At 42.2% G+C, this 21,891-nt stretch overlaps 1 protein-coding gene across 1 annotated transcript in view; it reads left to right on the plus strand.

The window, feature by feature from the left end:
- SEZ6L (seizure related 6 homolog like) overlaps positions 1-21,561 on the plus strand; it is a 779,891-nt gene extending 758,330 nt beyond the window's left edge. The window contains exon 18 of the mRNA XM_073672981.1: positions 18,140-21,561. Within this exon, the coding sequence (XP_073529082.1) occupies positions 18,140-18,169 (30 nt within the window). The 3' untranslated portion in view covers positions 18,170-21,561. The remainder of the gene's footprint in view (positions 1-18,139) is intronic.
- Positions 21,562-21,891: the final 330 nt, after the last annotated feature.

Genomic DNA, 21,891 nt, shown 5'->3' on the forward strand with positions numbered 1-21,891 from the left:
AAAATCTTTCTTCATTGTTGTATTTTTGTCATTTTAAGAAAGGCTACATCTGTACAACCTTGCAGAGCCAGGACCATTATTGTGCACTGCCTATTAGACTCCCTGTGTGTGCTGAGATCTGCAAAACATATGTAAGACAAAACTGTCTGAAAATTAGGACAGTTTCAGCAAATCTCTCCCACTGTTTGAAAATAACTAGTGATGAGCGAGTATGTTCGGTTAACCCTTTCGGCAAGTATGCTCGGACAAGTACCGAGTATCTTCAGCGTACTCGGTGATATGTTTGAATCACTCCAGTGTGCATGATTTGCAACTGTTTGACAGCTTTAATACATGTGAGGAATGCTTGTTTCTTAACTTTCAAGTCCGCAGCATGTCAAATTCTCTTGTGAAGTCGCTAGGTTCTGCAACAGAAAGTTGACCACTAGAATGTATTGAATGCGGTAGATTCGCATGGTTCAGTGTATACATGTGGATTTACCTGTGTTCAATAGAATGCAATGTTTTGGACGCAGCAAAAAATATGCGTACAAAGCGCTGCTACGTCCGGGTCGTGGACTCAGCCTAAAATTAAAAATATGGTGTGGGCGCACGCGTGATTCTTATAACCAGCAGAGGGAAAGCCGACTTCTGGGTGCTGATATTAGTATCCAGGGAAGGGGCCATTTGCCAAAAATGTTCCCTGGCTATTAATATCAGCCCATAGCTGTTTGCTTAGCCTTTACTGGCTAGATTACAGGGGGACCCCAAAAAAAAATTTGACCTAGGGTCCCATATAAAATCTAATCAGAAAAGGCTAAACAGACACCTGTGGGCTGACATTAATAGCCAGGGAATGGGCCATGGATCCTGGCCCCCTCCACGACTAATAATATCACCCCTCAGCAGTTCCAGAAATGGCGCATCCATAAGATGCGCCAAATCTGGCGCTTAGCCTCCGCTCTTCCCACTGCCCTGTAGCAGTGGCGAGTGGGGTAATGGCATTGGGGTTCACGTCAGTCTTGAATTGGCGACTGATGTGAAGCCCAGGTTAGCAATGGAGGGCGTCTATAAGACACCCCCATTACTAACCGCGTAGTAAAGTGGTCGCCACTTTTTCAATAAATACACAGCCAGAATAAAGTATTTTAATGAAATAAAAAACACATGATTTTAAAAAAAAATTTTATTGTACTCTCAGTCCCCAAATCCCTCGTCCTCTGAAAAAAAGTCAAATAAAAAACAACCATATTCCTCACCTGTCCGCCGTCACGACGTAGTCCAAGATTCCGGCACGATTGTCCCTCGGCGATCCGGGTCACATCTACAGCAGTGACATCAGCAATCACTGATGTCACTGCTGTAGAAGACAGCAATGTACACTGACAAGGAGTGTAAAATCATTCCTGTCAGTGTACATTGCTGCTGCAGGAGTGAGGTCACTGGGGGTTCATCAGCTGAAGATCATCAGATCAGCCCCGGTGACCTCAGCACCAGTACTGGTGGGAACATTCTTGAGAATGTTCCCACGCAGCACCGGTGCCATAAAGTGAGGTCACATGAGCTCTCAGCTGATCTTCAGCTGACAGATCACGTGACCGTCACGTGACCACAGGTTCTGACAGCGCAGTACATTGCTGAGAGCGAGCACTCTCCCTGCAGTGTACCGCCAGCCGCCGACCTGATCAGATCACCGGGGACCAAAGACCAGGAGGACACCGGGGGGACACCGGACAGGTAAGTATAGTGTTTTTTTTTTCATTTTTACTTTTTTTTTTCTTTTTTTACCGCGAGTGGTTCCCGGCTCGGTTGAGAAGACTACTGCTCCCCTCAGCCTCGTCGCTCTTTCTATTATCAGTGGAAGCGGCGGTCGGATGAGGGGAGTTGGCTAGTGGTAACAGGTTGACCCAGGTAATCTATATAGGGCAAGTGATGAAAGTATAAGCTCACAGTGTGCCACTAAAATTCGAACTCCCAGGGCCACCATCAGCAAATGTATAAGTATCAGAATAATGAAACAAAAAGCCTATGACCACTTACCGTAAATTGTAATATCCCAAGGACCCTCAGACCGGTAGCTGGGGTGGATTAGCTTCTTCCCAACGCGCGTTTCTTGTTGCCTGTGCTTTGCTTTCTCAAGGGAAGTAGTGGTGTTGTCCTTCCAGGACCTTAATGTATCATGGCAACCGATCACATGGGAAAGTGAGACAATTTACAGTAGGTATTTTTGTCCCTCAGTTGTCGGAAGGCCTCGTGTTCGTAAAGAGTGCAGGGCCATACCACGATGTCCCCCCCCCCATGTCCGCCTGTTTAAATACCACATCTCAATAAGATTGCAAATCTTTAATGGCATTCCGCTGTGCATGAGTTAAATTATCATGCTTGCGTATTGTGGATAGAGTTGTAAAATCTTCAGACACGAATTTGGTAAAGATTTCTATTGCACGACTTAGGGACAAAGGGGGGAAGCATGTCAACTTAGGTGAAATGTGCTGAGGGAACCTACCTTGATGATTCGATGTTTGTTCATTCAATAACTCTTCCAGTACCTGTATTGCCTTCCTCTTGGCTGGACTCACCAGGGCTGGAGTATTGTCGTTCTTATGGTGTAATTTTTTAGAATTAACTTTCGAGAGAACAGCTGAAGGTCTTTCAGAGCTGTGAAATAATGAAAAAAATAAATATTATACCTGCGGATTTGCAGCGGTTCAATTAACATGCTGCAGAAACGCCACGGAAACCGCCATGGAAACGCACCGAGAATGCTATGTGTGTAAGTGCACACGTAGCGTTTTCGCTGCATTTCCGCTGCTGTTTTTCCACCATGAAAATGCTGCGAAAACGCTTGGTAATCAGTCGGCCAGCTATTGCAATGGTAATCCTGAAGTGCTATGCACATGATGCAGAAATTTCCTCTCAGAATTACCATTGCAGAAAAAAATGCAGCATGTCAATTGTGCGCGCATTTCCGCCGCGAATTTGCACCCATTGACTTTACTTAATCGGCAGCAAATCCATAGGTATAATAATATATATTTATACCTGCGGATTTGCTGCATTTCAATTAAAGCCAATGGGCGCGAATTCGAGGCAGAAACGATGCGGGTGGTACTGCTCCCCTCATCCGACCAACGCTCCCACTGATAACAGCGAGAGCGGCGTGGCTGAGGGGAGCAGTAGTCTCCTCAGCCGAGCCGGGAACCACTCGCGGAAAAGAAAAGTAAAGAAAAAACAAACAAAAAAAAAAAACTATACTCACCTGTCCGGCGCTTCCGCCCCCCCGGTGTCCTCCTGGTCCTTGGTCCCCGGCGATCAGGTCGGCGGTTGGCGGTACACTGCCGGGAGCACGCTCGATCCCAGCAGTGTCCTGCTTCCAGGATTTGTGGTCATGTATTGGTCACATGAGCTGTCAGCTGAAGATCAGCTGAGAGCTCACGTGACCTCACTTTATGGCACTGGTGGTGCATGGGAACATTCTTAAGAATGTTCCCACCAGTACTGGTGCTGAGGTCACTGGGGCTGATCTTCAGCTGATGACCCACAGTGACCTCATTCCTGCAGCAGCAATGTACAATGACAGGAGTGATCGCCGAGGGACAATCGTGACGGAATCGTGAACTACGTCATGACGGCGGACAGGTTATTCTGGCTGTGTATTTATTGAAAAAGCGGCGACCACTTTACTACTCGGTTAGTAATGGGGGTGTCTTATAGACACCCTCAATTACTAACCTGGGCTTCACGTCAGCATCCCATGCAAGGCTGACGTGAACCTCAACCCCATTACCCCACTCACCACCGGAACAGGGCAGTGGGAAAAGCAGAGGTAAAGCGCCAGATTTGGCGCATCTTATGGATGCGCCATTTCTGGGACTGCTGAGGGGTGATATTATTAGCCATGCAGGGGGCCAGGATCCATGGCCCCTTCCCTGGCTATTAATATCAGCCCGCAGCTGTCTGTTTGGCCTTTTCTGGTTAGATTTTATATGGGACCCTACATATTTTTTTTCTGGGGTCCCCCTGTAATCTAGCCAGTAAAGGCTAAGCAAACAGCTGTGGACAGATATTAATAGCCAGGAAACATTTTTGACTAATGGTCCCTTCCCCGGCTACTAATATCAACCCCCAGCGGTCGGCTTTCCCTCTGCTGGTTATAAAAATGACACGGGAGCCCACGCCATTATTTAAAAAAAAAAATTTAGGCTTGTGTCCACGATCCGGACGTAGCAGCTGTTTTGACGCATATTTTTATGTGCATCCAAAATGTTGCATTCTATTGAACGCAGGTAAATCCACATGTGTATACTGAACCATGTGGATTTACCGCATTCAATACATTCTAGTGGTCAAATTTCTGTTGCGGAGACTAGCGACTCCACAAGATAATTTGACATGCTGCAGTCCTGAAAGACGCACTGCATGTCAATGTCCACGGGTGATTCGCAGCCTCTGATCCACGCATAGCGGACATGGGATTTCTAGAGATCCCATTCACTATGCTGTAACATCTGGACGCTGCGGGTTTGACGCTGTATAAACACGCAGCGTCAAACCTGCAGCGGCTCTTGACCGTGGCCACGTACCCAAACTCACCCACAGCATGTCTATTTCTGTTTCTCCGCTACAGATTTTGACTGACTGAAGTGTTATTATATGCGGTGGGTTCACATGTACCGACAACAAAAGTGCGGCATTAGAACACCGCGTTTTGAAGCAGAAAAAATATGCTGCGTCCAAAGGGCTGCTGAGTGGTGATTTGGGGGATGTAGTGGCTAATGAAACAGCTGTGAGCTGTTAATTATAGGCAGGGACCATGTTTGCCTAATGAAGATTGGGTGAATGGGATTAGCTGACACCTAGCTCTTTTGTTTGATGATGTCAAGGTGTCAATCAGACCCTTTCATCACCAAACCTAATTTAAGTAAAGACTTAAATAAGCACACAGACACAGAGTAAACACTTTATTTGAAATACAACAGACACATTCTTTAACCATTTAAATTAACCAATCTACTCACCCCAGTTCTGAGGGTAATCCAAAAAGCAATGTCCCACCAAATAACTTTATTTCGCTCCTAAAAGCATTCATTGATGTACAAAAATGGTTCAAAAACCACATCAAAAAAGCTTAAAAAAATGCATCAAAAACTGTGTCAAAAACACGTCAAAATGCGGCAAAACCGCACTTTTTTTTGGCAGCATTTTTCCTGCCAAGGAGATGCAGAAACGCTGCGGAAATTTCGGCTTCAAATCCTGAACGTGCACACATAGCCTTAAATGACTTTGGACCATTGATCTCACACCTCTGTTACACAGATAGTGATGCTATTCAGGTCGCTACTCAGGTCACTCCAGCCTGACTCAAATGGGTTTTAGGCATCAGAACTGGCAGCAAAGTGGGCAAATGACCAATGTTCACAGATTTGAATAAGTAACTGGTGTTTTTAAGGGGTAAAATGAGTTTGGACCACCGATCTCACATCAGCATTGCATAGATCACTCCAGCCTGGCTCAAATTGGTTTTGGGCATTAGAATTGGCATCAAAGTGGGCAGATGACCAATTTTCACAGATTTGAGTAAGTAACTGGTGTTTTTTAGGAGTTAAATGACTTTGGACCTCTAAATTCACAGAGAGTGATGGCAAGCATTAAGTTCAGGTCACTGCAGCCTGGCTCAATTGGGTTCTGGGCATCAGAACTGACATTAAAGTGAGGAAATTACCGGTTTTAACAGATCTGAATAAGTAACTGTTTTTTTTACAGATTTGAAAATTGGTTATTTGCCCAGTTTGATGGCCATTCTAATGCCCAGAACCCCTTTGAACCAGACTGTGGTGACCTGATTTTGATGTGGGGCATCAATTTCTGTCTGACAATTATGGGAATTCAGTGGCCCAAAGTCATTTAACTCCTTGAAACACCAGTTACTTATTCAAATCTGAAAAATTGGTCATATGCCCACTTTGATGCCAGTTCTGACATCCAAAACCCGTTTGAGCCATGCTGCAGTGACCTGAATTTAATGCGGGGTATCATCTGTGTACTGGTGGTGTGAGTTCAGTAGCCCAAACTCATATAACACCTGAAAAACACCAATTACTTATTCAAATCATCAAAATTGATGGCCTGCCCGCTTTGATACCCAGAACCCACTTGGGCCAGACTGGAGCAACCTGAATTTGATTTATGACATCCTTATCTATGTGTCTGCAGTGTGAGATCAGTGACCTAAACTCTTTTAATTCATTTAATAATGCCCTTTGTTGTACACTATGTGCCCCTGCTGTGTACTGAGTAATGGCTGTGTCTAACTGTGCAGGAACATGGTCTGATCATACCACATCTCTTGGGCAGGGAAAGGAGGGAAAAAGACATTACAGCAGGGGATCACAGCTGATTCTTTCTTTCAAGTAAAACATTGTTTATAAAAAGGAAGGTAAATGTTTTACCTGACAAAAAGAATCAGCTCTGATCCCCGGCTGTCCTGTCTGTATACTCTTTTCCTTCCTCCCCTGCCCAGAGCATGTGATATGATCAGACCATGTTCCTGTACGGTCAGACACAGCCATTACACAGTACACAGCAGGGGCACATTTATAAGATTATCTCAGCACAGGAACATTTTCATAGAATCATAGAATCATAGAATGGTAGAGTTGGAAGGGACCTCCTGGGTCATCTGGTCCAACCCCCTGCTCAAAGCAGGATTCACTAGATCATCTCAGACAGATGTCTGTCCAGCCTCTGTTTGAAGACGTCCATTGAAGGGGAACTCACCACCTCTCGTGGCAGCCTGTTCCACTCATTAATCACCCTAACTGTCAAAAAGTTTTTTCTAATATCTAATCTGTGTCTCCTCCCATTTAGTTTCATCCCATTGCTTCTAGTCTTTCCTTGTGCAAATGAGAATAAAGATGATCCTTCTACAATGTGACAGCCCTTGACATATTTGTAGACAGCTATTAAGTCTCCTCTCAGTCTTCTTTTTTGCAAGCTAAACATTCCCAAATCCTGCAACCGTTCCTCATAGGACATGGTTTGCAGACCAGTCACCATTCTGGTCGCTCTTCTCTGAACTTGCTCCAGTTTGTCTATGTCTTTTTTAAAATGTGGTGCCCAAAACTGTACACAGTATTCCAGATGAGGTCTGACCAAAGAGGAGTAAAGACCGATAATGACTTCACGTGATCTAGACTGTATGCTTCTGTTAATACATCCCAGAATTGTATTTGCCTTTTTTGCTGCTGCATCACACTGTTGACTCATGTTCAGTCTATGATCTATTAGTATACCTAAGTCTTTTTCACATGTACTGTTGCTTAGCTCTATTCCTCCCATTCTGTATATGCTTTTTTCATTTTTATTGCCCAGATGTAGTACTTTGCATTTTTCCCTGTTGAAAACCATTCTGTTGGTTGCTGCCCACTGCTCCAGTTTATTTAGGTCTTTTTGAATCCTCTCTCTCTCTTCTCTAGTATTAGCTATCCCTCCTAGCTTTGTGTCATCAGCAAATTTAATCAGTTTACCCTCAATTCCTTCATCTAAATCATTGATAAAGATGTTGAACAATACAGGTCCCAGGATGGAGCCCTGTGGTACCCCACTTGAGACATTCATCCAGCTGGATGTGAAGCCATTTACAACCACCCTTTGAGTCCGATCACTAAGCCAGTTATGAATCCACCTAACAGTTGCCTGGTCCATTGCATACTTGGTCATTTTTTCAATAAGGATGGTGTGAGATACTTTGTCAAATGCTTTGCTGAAGTCAAGATATACTATATCTACAGCATTTCCCTGATCCACCCAGTCAGTGATTCTGTCATAGAAGGAAATTAAGTTAGTCTGACATGACTTGTTAGTTACAAACCCATGCTGACTCTGGTTAATCACTTCATTCTTATCCAGGTACTTACATACATGTTGTTTAATAATTTGTTCAAAGATCTTTCCTGGTATAGAAGTCAGACTCACCGGCCTATAGTTCCCTGGGTCCACCTTCTTCCCCTTTTTGAAGATAGGAACAACATTTGCTCTTCTCCAGTCTTCTGGGACTTCTCCTGTTCTCCAAGAATTTTCAAAGATTATGGAGAGTGGTTCTAAAATTTCTTCTACGATCTCCTTCAGTACTCTGGGGTGTAATTCATCTGGACCTGGAGACTTGAACTCATTTATGTTAGCTAAATATTCCCTCACAATCTTTCTGTTTACAGATAACTTGGATTCCTCTATTCCTTTAAAAGGACAGTGAAGATCAGTTGATGTTACATTTTCTTTCTGAGAGAAAACAGATGCAAAATAGGAATTAAAAAGTTCGGCCTTCTCAACATCCTCTCTTACCATTTCTCCATTTTCATCCTGTAAAAATCCTATAACATCTTTGACTTTTCTTTTACTTTTGACATACCCCCAAAATCCTTTTTTATTGCTTTTGACATCTCTTGCAAGCCTTAATTCATTGTCAGCTTTAGCTAACCTGATACGTGCCCTGCAGGATCTGCAGACTGCATTATAATCTTCTTTAGATATGCCTCCCTCTTTCCATTTAATAAACATTTCTTTCTTTCTTTTTAGCATGTGTTTAAGTTCTGTGTTCATCCATCCTGGTTTACTTAAATGCTTCCCATTCTTCCTACTTTTTGGGATTGTTAACGATTGTGCTTTGAGAATCTCATTTTTAAAAATTTCCCATCCTTCCTGGACATTTTTGTCCTTAAGGACATCCAGCCATTGGATCCCTCCTATTCTCTTTCTGAGTCTCTTAAAATCTGCCTTTCTAAAATCTAACCTTGAAGTCTGAGTCTTCACATGTCTTCCTCCTCTAGTTATCCAAAATTCTATAATAGCATGATCGCTGCCTCCTAGGGTCCCAGCCACCTTTACCTCCTCAACCATTTCCTCCCTGTTTATAAGGATTAGATCCAAAGTAGCAGATCCCCTTGTTTTCTCCCCTACCTTTTGGAAGATAAAGTTGTCAGCAAGAGAGGATAAGAATTTGCTTGACCTGTTAGTTTTACTTGAGAGAGATTCCCAACAAATGTCTGGATAGTTGAAATCTCCCATGACCACTACGTCATATTTTTTGGAGAACTTGGTCATTTGATACATAAAGAGTTCATCCATATCTTCAGCTTGCCCAGGTGGCCTGTAGTAAATGCCTACAATGGTGTCCTTTCCGTTGTTCTCTCCTTGTATTCTTACCCAAACAGTTTCCACAGAACTCCCAGTCTCTGAAGCTTCAATCTCTGTGCAGATATACGCTTTTCTAACATACAATGCGACACCTCCTCCTCGTTTATCAAGTCTGTTTCTTGCAAATAAGTTGTATCCTTTTAGCCTTTTATTCCAATCATGTGTATCGTCCCACCAAGTTTCAGTGATTCCAATGACATCATATTCCTTTTCCTGCATTAGTAGTTCCAATTCTCCTTGTTTGTTGCCCATGCTTTGTGCATTTGTATAAAAACATTTTAGTTTGTGATTGGTTTCTCTTCCTCCCATATTTTTATTATTTAGATTTTTTTGTCTTTGTTCTTCTTTTCCACTTCCAGTAGCAGAGATCTCAATAGTATTTGTCAGCTGTATGGCTTTTTCTGGCCTTTTGCTTCCCTTCCCACATTGTTCTAGTTTAAAGCTCTTCTGATGAGTGTAGCAAGGCGACTTCCAAATACATGTTTTCCAGTCTTCGTAAGGTGCACCCCATCTCTAGCAAGTAGTCCATCGTATAGGTAATTCATTCCGTGATCCAGAAATCCAAATCCTTGTTGACGGCACCATCGACGTAGCCAGTTGTTCACCTGTAGAATCTTATTCCACCTCATTGTTCCATGGCCATCCACTGGGAGGATGGATGAGAAGACCACCTGCGCTCCCAATTCTTTCACTTTCTTGCCTAAGTCTTCAAAGTCACTGCAGATGGTTTCCAGGTCCTTTCCTGCGGTGTCATTTGTCCCCACATGTATTAGCAGGAATGGGTAGTGATCTGTAGGTCTGAAGAGTCTTGATATCCTGTCAGACACATCTTTAATTTTTGCTCCTGGAAGACAGCACATTTCTCTTGAGGTTATGTCTGGTCTGCAGATAGCGGCCTCTATTCCTCTTAGCAGGGAATCCCCCATGACCACCATTCTCCGTTTTTTCTTCACAACATTCTTCTTTCTCCATCCAGGAGGATTCTGAGGGCTTACAAGGTTATTCATTGCTGGCAAAGTCTTATTTTGCTGTATTTCTTCATGGTTCTCCTGCGTGAGAGCCTGGTACTGGTTCCTGAGCAGTATGGGTGCTGACTGCCTCTCGATCCTCCTGCTTCTGTGGGTCACATGCTTCCATTCCTCTGTTTCGTCAGGTGCAGTTCGAATTTCTTCTCTTTCTGAATCATGAAGAGATAATTCTGCTCTGTCTAAGAACTCTTCACCTTCCTTAATGATTTTCAAGGTAGTTAACCTCTCTTCTAGATTTCGCAACTTTTCCTCCAACAGGGACACAAGCTTGCATTTCTGGCATGTGAAGTTTCGGCTTTTCCACTGGCAAGTCTGTGAAGATGTAGCAGGATATGCAGCTCACCAAATGGCTCCTGGACTCCATGTTCTTATTGTTAATGTTCTGAAAACAGTGAAAAAAGCTTAAAAAAAAAGCTTCAAAATGCGCGCGCCTACCGGCGCGCGGTTTACCGATGTCCTCTTTTCAGCTCCAACACCCAAAATCCAGTGTTCTTTGAGCTCGCGGAGACTCTTCACTTACCCCAAAATGCAGTGGGAATATGCAAATTATCTCATCAGGACTCCTCCCCTGGTTTTTATTTAATCACATCCAATTGTGGAAGTTATTATTATTCAAAGATCTATTGATTAAAATTAACTTTTGTTCGTGGGAGAACCCCTTTAAATGCAGGCAGGTCATGACGACACTGCGGTGCACAAAGGGAGTTTACCATGTCAGACGCTGGCTAGCGTCAGGAAGTTTTTGTGTGGGCAAAGTTCACGCTCTGCTCTGTCCCCTGCGTCCCCATGGAATCTGCTCCATGCTGCCACCTTTCATCTTCCCCTCATCAGGATCTGGGTGGGTCACGAGATGGAGCCTTCATTAGAATATGCTGTAGTCACAGCCTCCTAAGATGTATATACCGCACTCGGCCTCCTAAGATGTATATACCGCACTCGGCCTCCTACTATGTATATACCGCACTCGGCCTCCTACTATGTATATACCGCACTCGGCCTCCTACTATGTATATACCGCACTCGGCCTCCTACTATGTATATACCGCACTCGGCCTCCTACTATGTATATACCGCACTCGGCCTCCTACTATGTATATACCGCACTCGGCCTCCTACTATGTATATACCGCACTCGGCCTCCTACGATGTATATACCGCACTCGGCCTCCTACGATGTATATACCGCACTCGGCCTCCTACGATGTATATACCGCACTCGGCCTCCTACGATGTATATACCGCACTCGGCCTCCTACGATGTATATACCGCACTCGGCCTCCTACGATGTATATACCGCACTCGGCCTCCTACGATGTATATACCGCACTCGGCCTCCTACGATGTATATACCGCACTCGGCCTCCTACTATGTATATACCGCACTGAGGGTCCTACGATGTACAGTGGGTATGGAAAGTATTCAGACCCCTTTAAATTTTTCACTCTTTGTTTCATTGCAGCCATTTGATAAATTCTAAAAAGTTCATTTTTTTTCTCATTAAAGTACACTCTGCACCCCTTCTTGACTGAAAAGAAACAGAAATGTAGAAATTTTTGCAAATTTATTAAAAAAGAAAAACTGAAATATCACATGGTCATAAGTATTCAGACCCTTTGCTCAGACACTCATATTTAAGTCACATGCTGTCCATTTCCTTGTGATCCTGCTTGAGATCATTCTACTCCCTCATTGGAGTCCCAGCTGTGTTTAATTAAACTGATAGGACTTGATTTGGAAAGGCACACACCTGTCGATATAAGACCTCACAGCTCACAGTGCATGTCAGACCAAATGAGAACCATGAGCTCAAAGGAACTGCCCAAGGAGCTCAGAGACAGAATTGTTGCAAGGCACAGATCTGGCCAAGGTTACAAAAGAATTTCTGCATTACTCAAGGTTCCTAAGAGCACAGTGGCCTATATAATCCTTAAATGGAAGAAGTTTGGGACCACCAGGAGTCTTTCTAGAACTGGCTGTCCAGCAAACTGAGAAATCATGGGAGAAGAGCCATGGTGAGAGAGGTAAAGAAGAACCCCAAGATCACTGTGGCTGAGCTCCAGAGATGCAGTAGGGAGATGGGAGAAAGTTCCACAAAGTCAACTATCACTGCAGCCCTCCACCAGTCGGGCCTTTATGGCGGAGTGGCCTGACGAAAGCCTCTCCTCAGTGCAAGACATATGAAAGCCGCATAGAGTTTGCTCAAAAATACATGAAGGACTCCCAGACAATGAGAAATAAGATTCTCTGGTCTGATGAGACGAAGATAGAACTTTTTGGTGATAATTCTAAGCGATATGTGTGGAGAAAACCAGGCACTGCTCATCACCTACCCAATACAATCCCAACAGTGAAACATGGTGGTGGCAGCATCATGCTATGGGGGTGTTTTTCAGCTGCAGGAACAGGATGACTAGTTGCAATTGAAGGAAACATGAATGCGGCCAAGTACAGAGATATCATGGATGAAAACCTCTTCCAGAGTGTTCTGGACCTCAGACTTGGCCGAAGGTTCAACTTCCAACAAGACAATGACCCTAAGCACACAGCAAAAATAACAAAGGAGTGGCTTCAGAACAACTCTGTGACCATTCTTGACTGGCCCAGCCAGAGCCCTGACCTAAACCCAATTGAGCATCTCTGGAGAGACCTGAAAATGGCTGTCCACCAACATTCACCATCCAACCTGACTGAACTGGAGAGGATCTGCAAGGAAGAATGGCAGAGGATCCCCAAATCCAGGTGTGAAAAACTTGTTGCATCATTCCCAAGAAGACTCATGGCTGTACTAGCTCAAAAGGGTGCTTCTACTCAATACAGAGCAAAGGGTCTGAATATTTATGACCATGTGATATTTGTTTGTTTTTTGTTTTTTTTAAAAGAAGTTGTCCGGTACTTTTTTTTTAATTGCATAGACTTGTATGGGTGCATGCGATCCCGTTCTTGGATGTACCCGCAGCATGCTGTGACTGTTTTCTTATGCTGAATCGACATGAGAATATAATTGAAGATCTGCACTGACCCATAATATAAGATTGGGCCTAGTGCTATCCAAAAAAACATCGGAGAGCACTCAGCCATTGTATACAGCTGTGTGAGCGAGCCCTTAGAGTATGCTCACACTAGCGTGTAAATATTCGGTCCTGTTCTCATCCAGGAGAGTGGGAAAAATTTTTACTCACTTGTCATCCGCATTCGTGTGCAGTCTGGGTGCAATCCTTTTTTTATATTCAACACCTATTAACCATTTATGGGACCATTAACAGTTTCCTATGCTACAGGGTTGTAATGTATCTGGGATGCCATGGGGTGTATGGGATGCCATACTGACGGTCCATATGGCATTTGATTTTTTTCTTGCACTGTCCGATTCCAGAGTGAAATCACAGCATTCTGCGATATTTTTCTCATGACGAATACAGCAGAGAAAAATACGCAGATCTGCACCGCCTCATTGAATAACATAAGTCTGAGTGCAGTCCCTTTTTTTTTATCGGATTGCACTCGTTCGATTTATATGCAAGTGTGAGCAAGCATATACATACACTGCACAGTACCTCCTCTGTCCTGTATACTGGGTTTAAGGGTTTGTTCACAATAGAATATAAATTGGACGAGTGCAATCCAATAATAAAGGGGATTGCACTGGGACTTGTATTATTCAATGACTCTGTGCAGATCTGAGTATTCGGCTTGAGAAAAAAAATCGCAGCATGCTGCGATTTGATTGCAAAATCAAACAGTTTGAGAAAAAAATCATATGCCATATGGACCATCAGTATGGCATTGGATTTTTACAGATACATTGCAATTCTGTAGCATAGGAAACTGTAAATGGTCTTGTAAAAGATTAATAGCTGCTGTGTAAAAAAAAATGTATTGTATACGGACTGCACTCGGATGACAAGTGAGAAAAAAATCGCCCCACTCTCCTGGATGAATCAGAATGTTAGAGTTGGAAGGGTCATTGTGCCACCCTGGCAGTCACGGTGCTGGTGCACGGCAGTCCGAGTGCTGGTATGGTCCGACCAGGGGCGCGCGCCAGTCTTTATCAATTGTGGGGGGGGTTAATAAAATAATAAAAAGGTTCGTGACGCCAGTTGGGATGCTCGGCCTGATATGGCCGGGCACTGATGAGGGTCCCTGGGAGTTTCGTGGTGATGAGCAGTGCCAGATGATTAACCCTTCCCAACCAGGGCTGGCTCCCAGGGGGGATGGAGCAGGAATGGCACAGCAGGAAATAATCAGCTTGAGGCAGGGTGATAACCAGTTTGTACCTTTTACTGGAATCCAGCACACAGCTCCAACAGCTTCTGTACAGTTCACATACAGGGGTTTGGACAGCCCTGCATGGTGAGGGTTCAGTTTCTCTGCTGTGCGGTTGTGTAGCCTCCCTGCTGCTAATTTTTCCCTCTGTTAGACAATTCCTTGGATCCCCAGGGGTCCAAGGTAAACAGTTACTGGATCTGTGATCCCTTCCAGCGTTCAGGCAACATGAATCCAGTCAGAACACTCACTTTCAATTGCAGCAGTGTCTCTGTGACTCCATCCGGTTGCTGAGCTCCCGGGAAAACACTTCACTGCTCGTTAAATGAAGACCGAGCTGGCTCACAGTTTAGCACAGACTCTGGAAGTCTCTGTGCTCTCGGGACAGGACCCTGCCTTGTGTGGCTTAAACATGCAGAGAGCAGACTTCTCTCTCTTGCACAGTGAACTCCATGATGCTGCTTCTTCCTCACACACTACAAACTACAACTAAGCACCTCCTCCCCTCTAAGGGATTGTGCACAAATTCCTGATTTGGCAGAAGTGCAAAACCCTTCAGTAAGGGATCGAGTAACAATATACAGTATGTAGGTAAAGAAAACAGCAGAGAACTTTTCCCTCACCATTGCTGGCAATACATATGAATTATATTACATATGCAGGCATTTTGTGGCGCTATAGACACAGGCGCCACATCATCGTGTCCAACCCCCTGCTCAATACAGGATTCACTAACCATCTCAGACAGATGTCTGTCCAGCCTCTGTTTGAAGACTTCCATTAAAGGAGAACTCACCACCTCTTGTGGCAGCCTGTTCCACTCATTGATTACCATCACTGTCAAAAAGTTTTTACTAATATCTAATCTGTGTCTCCTCCCATTCAGTTTCATTCTATTGCTTCTTTGTTTCCATGTGCATATGAGAATAAGAATGATCCCTCTAAACTGTGACATCCCTTCAGATATTTGTAGACAACTATTAAGTCTCCTTTTAGCCGTCTTTTTTGCAAGCTAAATATTCCCAGATCCTTTAACCATTCCTTGTAAGACATAGTTTGTAGTCTGCTCATCATCTTGGTAGCTCTTCTCTGAACTTGCTCCAGTTTTTCGATATCTTTTTTAAAATGTGGTGCCCAGAACTGGACACAGTATTCCAGATGAGGTCTGACCAAGGACGAGTAGAGGAGGATAATTACTTCACGTGATCTAGAATCTATGCTTCTCTTAATACATCCCAGAACTGTGTTTGCCTTTTTTGCTGCTGCATCACACTGTTGACTCATGTGCAGTCTGTGATCTACTAGTTTACCCAAGTCTTTTTCACACATACTGTTGCTTAATTCTATTCCTTCCATTCTGTAGATCTAATTTTCGTTTTTCTTATCCAGATGTAGAATCTTGCATTTTTCCCTGTTAAATACCATTCTATTAGTCGGTGCACATTGTTCAAGCTTATCTAGATCGTTCTGAATCCGTTCTCTGTCTTCTCTAGTGTTAGCTATCCCTACTAGCTTTGCATCATCTGCATGTTCCCGTATCTAGATCATGTATTGAAACTGTTGAACAACACTGGGGCCAGGACAGAGCCTTGTGGTACCCCACTTGAAACACTCTTCCAATTGGATGAGCAAGCATTTATTACCACTCTTTGAGTACAATCACTGATCCAGTTATGAATCCACCTAAACGTAGCCTTGTCAATCCCATACTTGGACATTTTTTCAATAAGGATAGTATGAGATACTTTATCAAATGCTTTGCTGAAGTCAAGATATACTATATCTACCAGATTTCCCTGATCCACCCAGACAGTGATTCCATCATAAAAGGAAATTAGATTAGTTTGGCATGACTTGTTTGCTACAAACCCATCCTGGCTCTGGTTAATTACTGTATTCTTATCTAAGTACTTACATACATGCTGTTTAATAATTTGTTCAAAGATCTTTTCTGGAGAGGAAGTAAGGCTCACTGGCCTGTAATTTGCCATCTTCTTTCCTTTTTGATGATAGGGCCAATATTTGCCCTTCTCCAATCTTCTGGGACTTCTCCTGTTCTCCAGAAATTTTCAAAGATTCTAGCTAGTGATTCTGCAATTTCCTCTGCTATCTCTTTTAGTACCCTAAGATGTAATTCATCTGGACCAGGAGATTTAAATTAGTTTAAATTATCTAAGTGTTCCTTCACCATCTATGTTTATAGATAGTATGGATTATTTTATTCCTTGGATAGCACAGTGGAGTTCAGTTGATATTACATTTGCTTTCCTAGAACACAGATGCAAAATAGGAATTTAAAAGTTCAGCCTTCTCAACATCATTTTTAACCACTTCACCCTTGTCTGCCAGTAAAAATCCTATAGCATCTTTGACTTTTCTTTTGCTTTTGAGAATGGGACCGATTTTTTTTTATATGCTTGTGTGAGCAAACCCTAATTCTCAGTATCTTTTTTTGGCTACGTTCACATGTTCAGTATTTGGTCAGTATTTGTAAGCCAAAACCAGGAGTGGGTGGAAAATGCAGAAATGGCACATGTTTCTATTATACCTTTCCTTTGATTGTTCCACTCCTGATTTTGGCTTATAAATACTGATGTAAAATACTGACCAAATACTGAACATGTGAATGTGGCCTAATTCTGTATATATACACTGCACAGTACCACATCTCCTGTCCTGTATACTGGGTGTAATTCTCAGTATTTGTATTAGGGCTCTTACACGTCTGTATCTCTGGTACGTGTGGTGACAGTTTCCACACGTACTGGAGACACTGACACATGCAGACCCATTCAAATGAATGGGTCTGTGCACATGTCAGCGTGTTTCCACGAACCGTGTGTTCGTGGGCAAAACACGCTGACATGTCCGTTTTTTAGCCACTGCACGGGCCGCAAAACATCCCACACTGATGACACACGAATGACAACCATGTGTCATGGTTCCCATGGGAACCATGTGTTCCCAAGTGCTGGGTGCTGAACGCTGCCCTCATCATTGTCTCCTGCTGGCATTGTGATCAGCACCAGCAGGGGCCATGATGAGAGTAGTAGTCTGATCCCGGTGTCTCCAACTGTAAAAATAAGAATAAAATAAAAAATCCTTATACTCACCTGTCCTAAGCGTCCCCCACTGTAATCCACCTGACCGCTCACGCAAAGGAGCCGGGGAGAATGACTCGCTGAAGCGAGCGAGCCCCGGAGCTCTGCTGAGTTCACTGAGCGGTGTCCCGTCACTCACTGAGCGTAGCTCCGAGGCCAATATCTTGGTACCATTATAGCCAATGGCCCTGTTGGCACATACACCCGAATTCTGTTTTGCGGGGTTTCGGAAATAGGCCCCGACGGAACTAACAAACTTGGCGAAGAGCATAGTATGAAAGAGCCCTTAGAATAATACTGGTGAGTATAACAACTTCCACTAATCAGTGACACTAATTGAAAGAACTTCTTGGTTCTGAGGGTTCACATCCTGTATCATATGATCTCTCAGCCAGTCAGCTGCTGTGTAAAGCAGTATATGAAATACATTTTCTATCATCACTTTTAAGCCAATTTGCATACCTTTTCCGAGGCAATTAGGGTGTCATACTCATGTGTTTAAAACTTGGTCAATTAACAGGTTTTTTTGAAAATGTCCCTGTGCCTCTTCAGTATGATTCTTCTTTTGTTTCAGGAAACCAGAGAATATGAAGTTTCAATATAGAAACCTAGGGTTTGATATGAATGAAAGTGCCGGACAACTTCAATCAAGATGTCAGCTCTGCAACATGATAGAACTTCTCAGTTCTTAATCCAGAGACTATGTGGAGTTGAAATGAACCTTTTAGTATTTTAGTTGTATTTCCTTTTGACTCTTTCTTGAAGATTTCCATCTCTGTATTTATAACATTTACATTTAGGAGACTAGATGTGTTTTAGGAAACACTGTTATGTTACAGGGGACAAGAAAACCTTATGTCAGAACAAGGACAGCTAATGCCCCCGGGATTATTCTAACATAAATCTAGCAAAACTGCAGTGCTAACAAAGTGAGAGCCCTCAGCTTGTCAGGATTTGCTTCAAGTCTTGAGGATTTGTATCCTTGCTTCATTTGTGTTATAGAACTAACTGGAAAAAGAAAAGATATTAGCGAAGTTTGTGCCGCCTTTTATGCACTTTATAGAATTGCACATGAAAGCAAAATTGGAATATGTTGAGGATGAAAAGGGAGACATGTTTAACCATTTTTTTAGAAATTACCCAAAAGTTGAGGCATAAAACTGAGTAAAATAAATAATTTAGGTTGCCACGAAAAAGTGTAAATTGATGTGATCCAGAACAAGCTGAATCCTATAAATAAATAAATCTTATTATATATCATGCACCTATCACTATTTCACTGATCTGCTTCCAAACAGCAGTACACATTGTTCTAAGACCCCCAGAGCTTTATTTTACTCAGACACTTCACAGAAAACAGAACAGCGGGCTCATAGGTTGCATATTTCTGTCTATATTTTTCTCTTTCTGGTATCTGTTTTTTTCTTTAAATGACTGGACTATGTCTGTTGTGGAATTTGTGAGATATTTCCTAGAGGTAATACATTTTTTTTTCAATGTAGTCCATGAAAATGCCAGGGCTTTCTATATGTAGTACAAATCCAAATTACTAATACAGAGAAATGTAGATTAATGGATAATTTATAAAATATGTGATCATACTAATAGTACCAGCCCAAATCCCATAACATTACGGTAAGGAGATCCTTAAAAAAAGTATTTTTTATCAGTATTTTTTCTCAGGAGTGGGAGCCAAAACCAGGAGTGGGTGATAAATGCAGAATTGGTGACTTGTTTCTATTAGACCTTTTCTCTGATTGTTCCTTACCTGGTTTTGGCTCCCACTCCTGAGAAAAAATACTGACCAAATACTGATAGGCCACGGCCCCACTAAGGTGAAAAAACTGACCTTAATGTGTAGGCATTACATAAGCATGATAATGCAGTGGTGTAGAGCATCAACATTATAGTATTTGAACAAGAAATTCTGGTGAATGTGGGAAAATAGACAGAGAAAAATTGTGAAGGGCATATGGTTCTAAGCCAGGTTCACACATAGTTTGGTGCAGTTTTTCATGCTTTTTTTTTTTAGATCAGACATTGCCAGGTATAATGCACGTGTCTTGGTAATTAGAATAGGGACACGTTCACAATACCTGCCAATCATGCATGTATCTCATCAGATGTTGGGGGGGGGGTCATAACATTATAATTACTGCTCACCTCTGATGTAGAAGATAAGGCCTTAATGAATTTGGCACAACATTTTTAGGATATGTGTATACTGAGTTTTTTTGAAGAGTTTTTGTCCACTCTGAAAAAAGCCTGAAAAATTACTCAGGAACACTTCAAAGACTCTTCCTATTCATTCCAATTCTAAAACCACTTTGCTCTTCAGTCTTAGTCTTTTGAGCGTTTTTCTTCCGCTTCAGGATTTGAAAAACAACTGGTGGGAAAAAAGAAAGTGCATGTCATTACTTTGAAGCGCCTCCTGATGGAAAAGCTCCAAACTAGTCACTGTGCAATAAAAAGGCTGCTAAAAATGCTCCAAGAAACGCTCACATGAATACAGTGTCTGTTTAGAAACTGGTGAAGCCATTGAGTTTTCCCAAGCAAAGTCACTTCAGGAAAATCCCTCTGTGTGCACCTACCCTTAGAATTCTTACCCATACCAACAGATAACAGGAAGGAGGAATGGAAAATATCTCACAATGCCAGTTATAGGCTAAATAATAGAATTTAATGCAACCTCCTCTCTGGTCCTGCGCCAGACATGGCAGAGTGTTTCCCTTTTACACATAGCATTTGTACATCATTTACAGGTATTGCTTTCCTACAAAGGAAACACCTCTTGTAGAAGAGCAGCAAAATATAAGAGCCAATTTAAAGCAGCCTGCCATCTGTGAATGGAAAGGGCAGATCGGCAATCAGCATGTGCTCCTCATTCAGAGAATACAGGCTGCCATAAATGTTACATGGATTCTTGTACACAGCACTAGCAATAACTGCTCCATCTAATTGGCAATTTCCAAGGAAAAAACAGCGCCTGTCACTAATTTATGATGCTGAATGATAAAATCATTGTGAAATATGTCCATTTATGTGGGGTAACACATTGTATGATTGAACATGTAGATTATGGTTTACCATTCCCAACCACCCCTGGGACAATCAGAAACTGACACTGAGTAAATCAACTTTCTAACTATTTGTACTGAAAACCATTCTCAGCTTTAATAACACAAGTTTATTTGCTTTGTATTACTGTATAAAATGATATTACACAATAACGCTTACATTCACTCTCCATGGGCAAGCGATTCGGTAAGAATTTAGCAGATAACTCACTGACACTACTAATATTCAGGAAAGCAATTTTTACATGCTGTTGGTAACTATACAGGCAACTTTGTCTCCTTCAGATTATTTTTCTGTTTTCTTTATATATGCAATTTTTAGATTGTAACAAATGTTTGTTTTTCATAACTGGATTAGGAAAGAATAAAGACTGGAATATGTAACTTTACAGTTTTTCCAACGTCTAAACCCAATACATTACAGCTGTTGTTTTGGAAGTTCTGCTGAAGTCCGTTATCGATGCCGTGTGTAACCCCAGGACCATTTGAGTGATGGTGATTGTGCTACTGTCAACCTGACCTTTCTCTACCGAGCTGTGTTTTGTGGAAAGAAGACCTTTTAGATGTCTTTTTTATGTTGTATTTTTATTGATAATGGAATAACGGAATGTGGACACAGGGACTTTTGTAAAGGGTGCCTAGAGATGTGACTACTAATCCCTGCATGGATAAATCTACTGCCCATAACTGAGACTGGAAAGGACTACTAACTCTTATTGGATGGCATTGTGTTTACTTTGTCATATATTTTTTTTCTCTTTTCAATGTCTCCTATCTTAGCCATTTGGAAACTACAGCAAATATTTTAATAGTTTACGTTTGTTTTGAAAAATAACAAAATGCATTGGACTTATACCTGGAATATTTAAAATTTAATAAAAAAGACGAATGTGTATTTGTATGGTTGAAAAGTAACAAATATGGCGTATGATATTTTCTCCTTGAGCACTAACAAAAGGGTTTATTTCTGAATTGATGCGAGTCTCTCTGAGGGTCTCTTATCAGTTGTCACTAACTAATGGTGAATTGTACCCCTAAGGGTTCTTTTTGGAAACTTAGAGTTTGTTGAGATCAGTAATATAGGCACTCCACTATTTTTGTAAAATGTGTTAACTAGATGCATATGGTGCTGGTGCCCCCATTATTTAATTTTAACAATCATTCTTTGCTCTATAAGATATAGATACATATGTATATGTATAAATAACAGTGTGCACATATACATACAATATGTGCACAATGTAAAATT

Source organism: Phyllobates terribilis, unplaced genomic scaffold, assembly GCF_046119375.1.
Source record: "Phyllobates terribilis strain yellow unplaced genomic scaffold, ASM4611937v1 Scaffold_1__5_contigs__length_1240528914, whole genome shotgun sequence".
NCBI lineage: Eukaryota > Metazoa > Chordata > Amphibia > Anura > Dendrobatidae > Phyllobates > Phyllobates terribilis.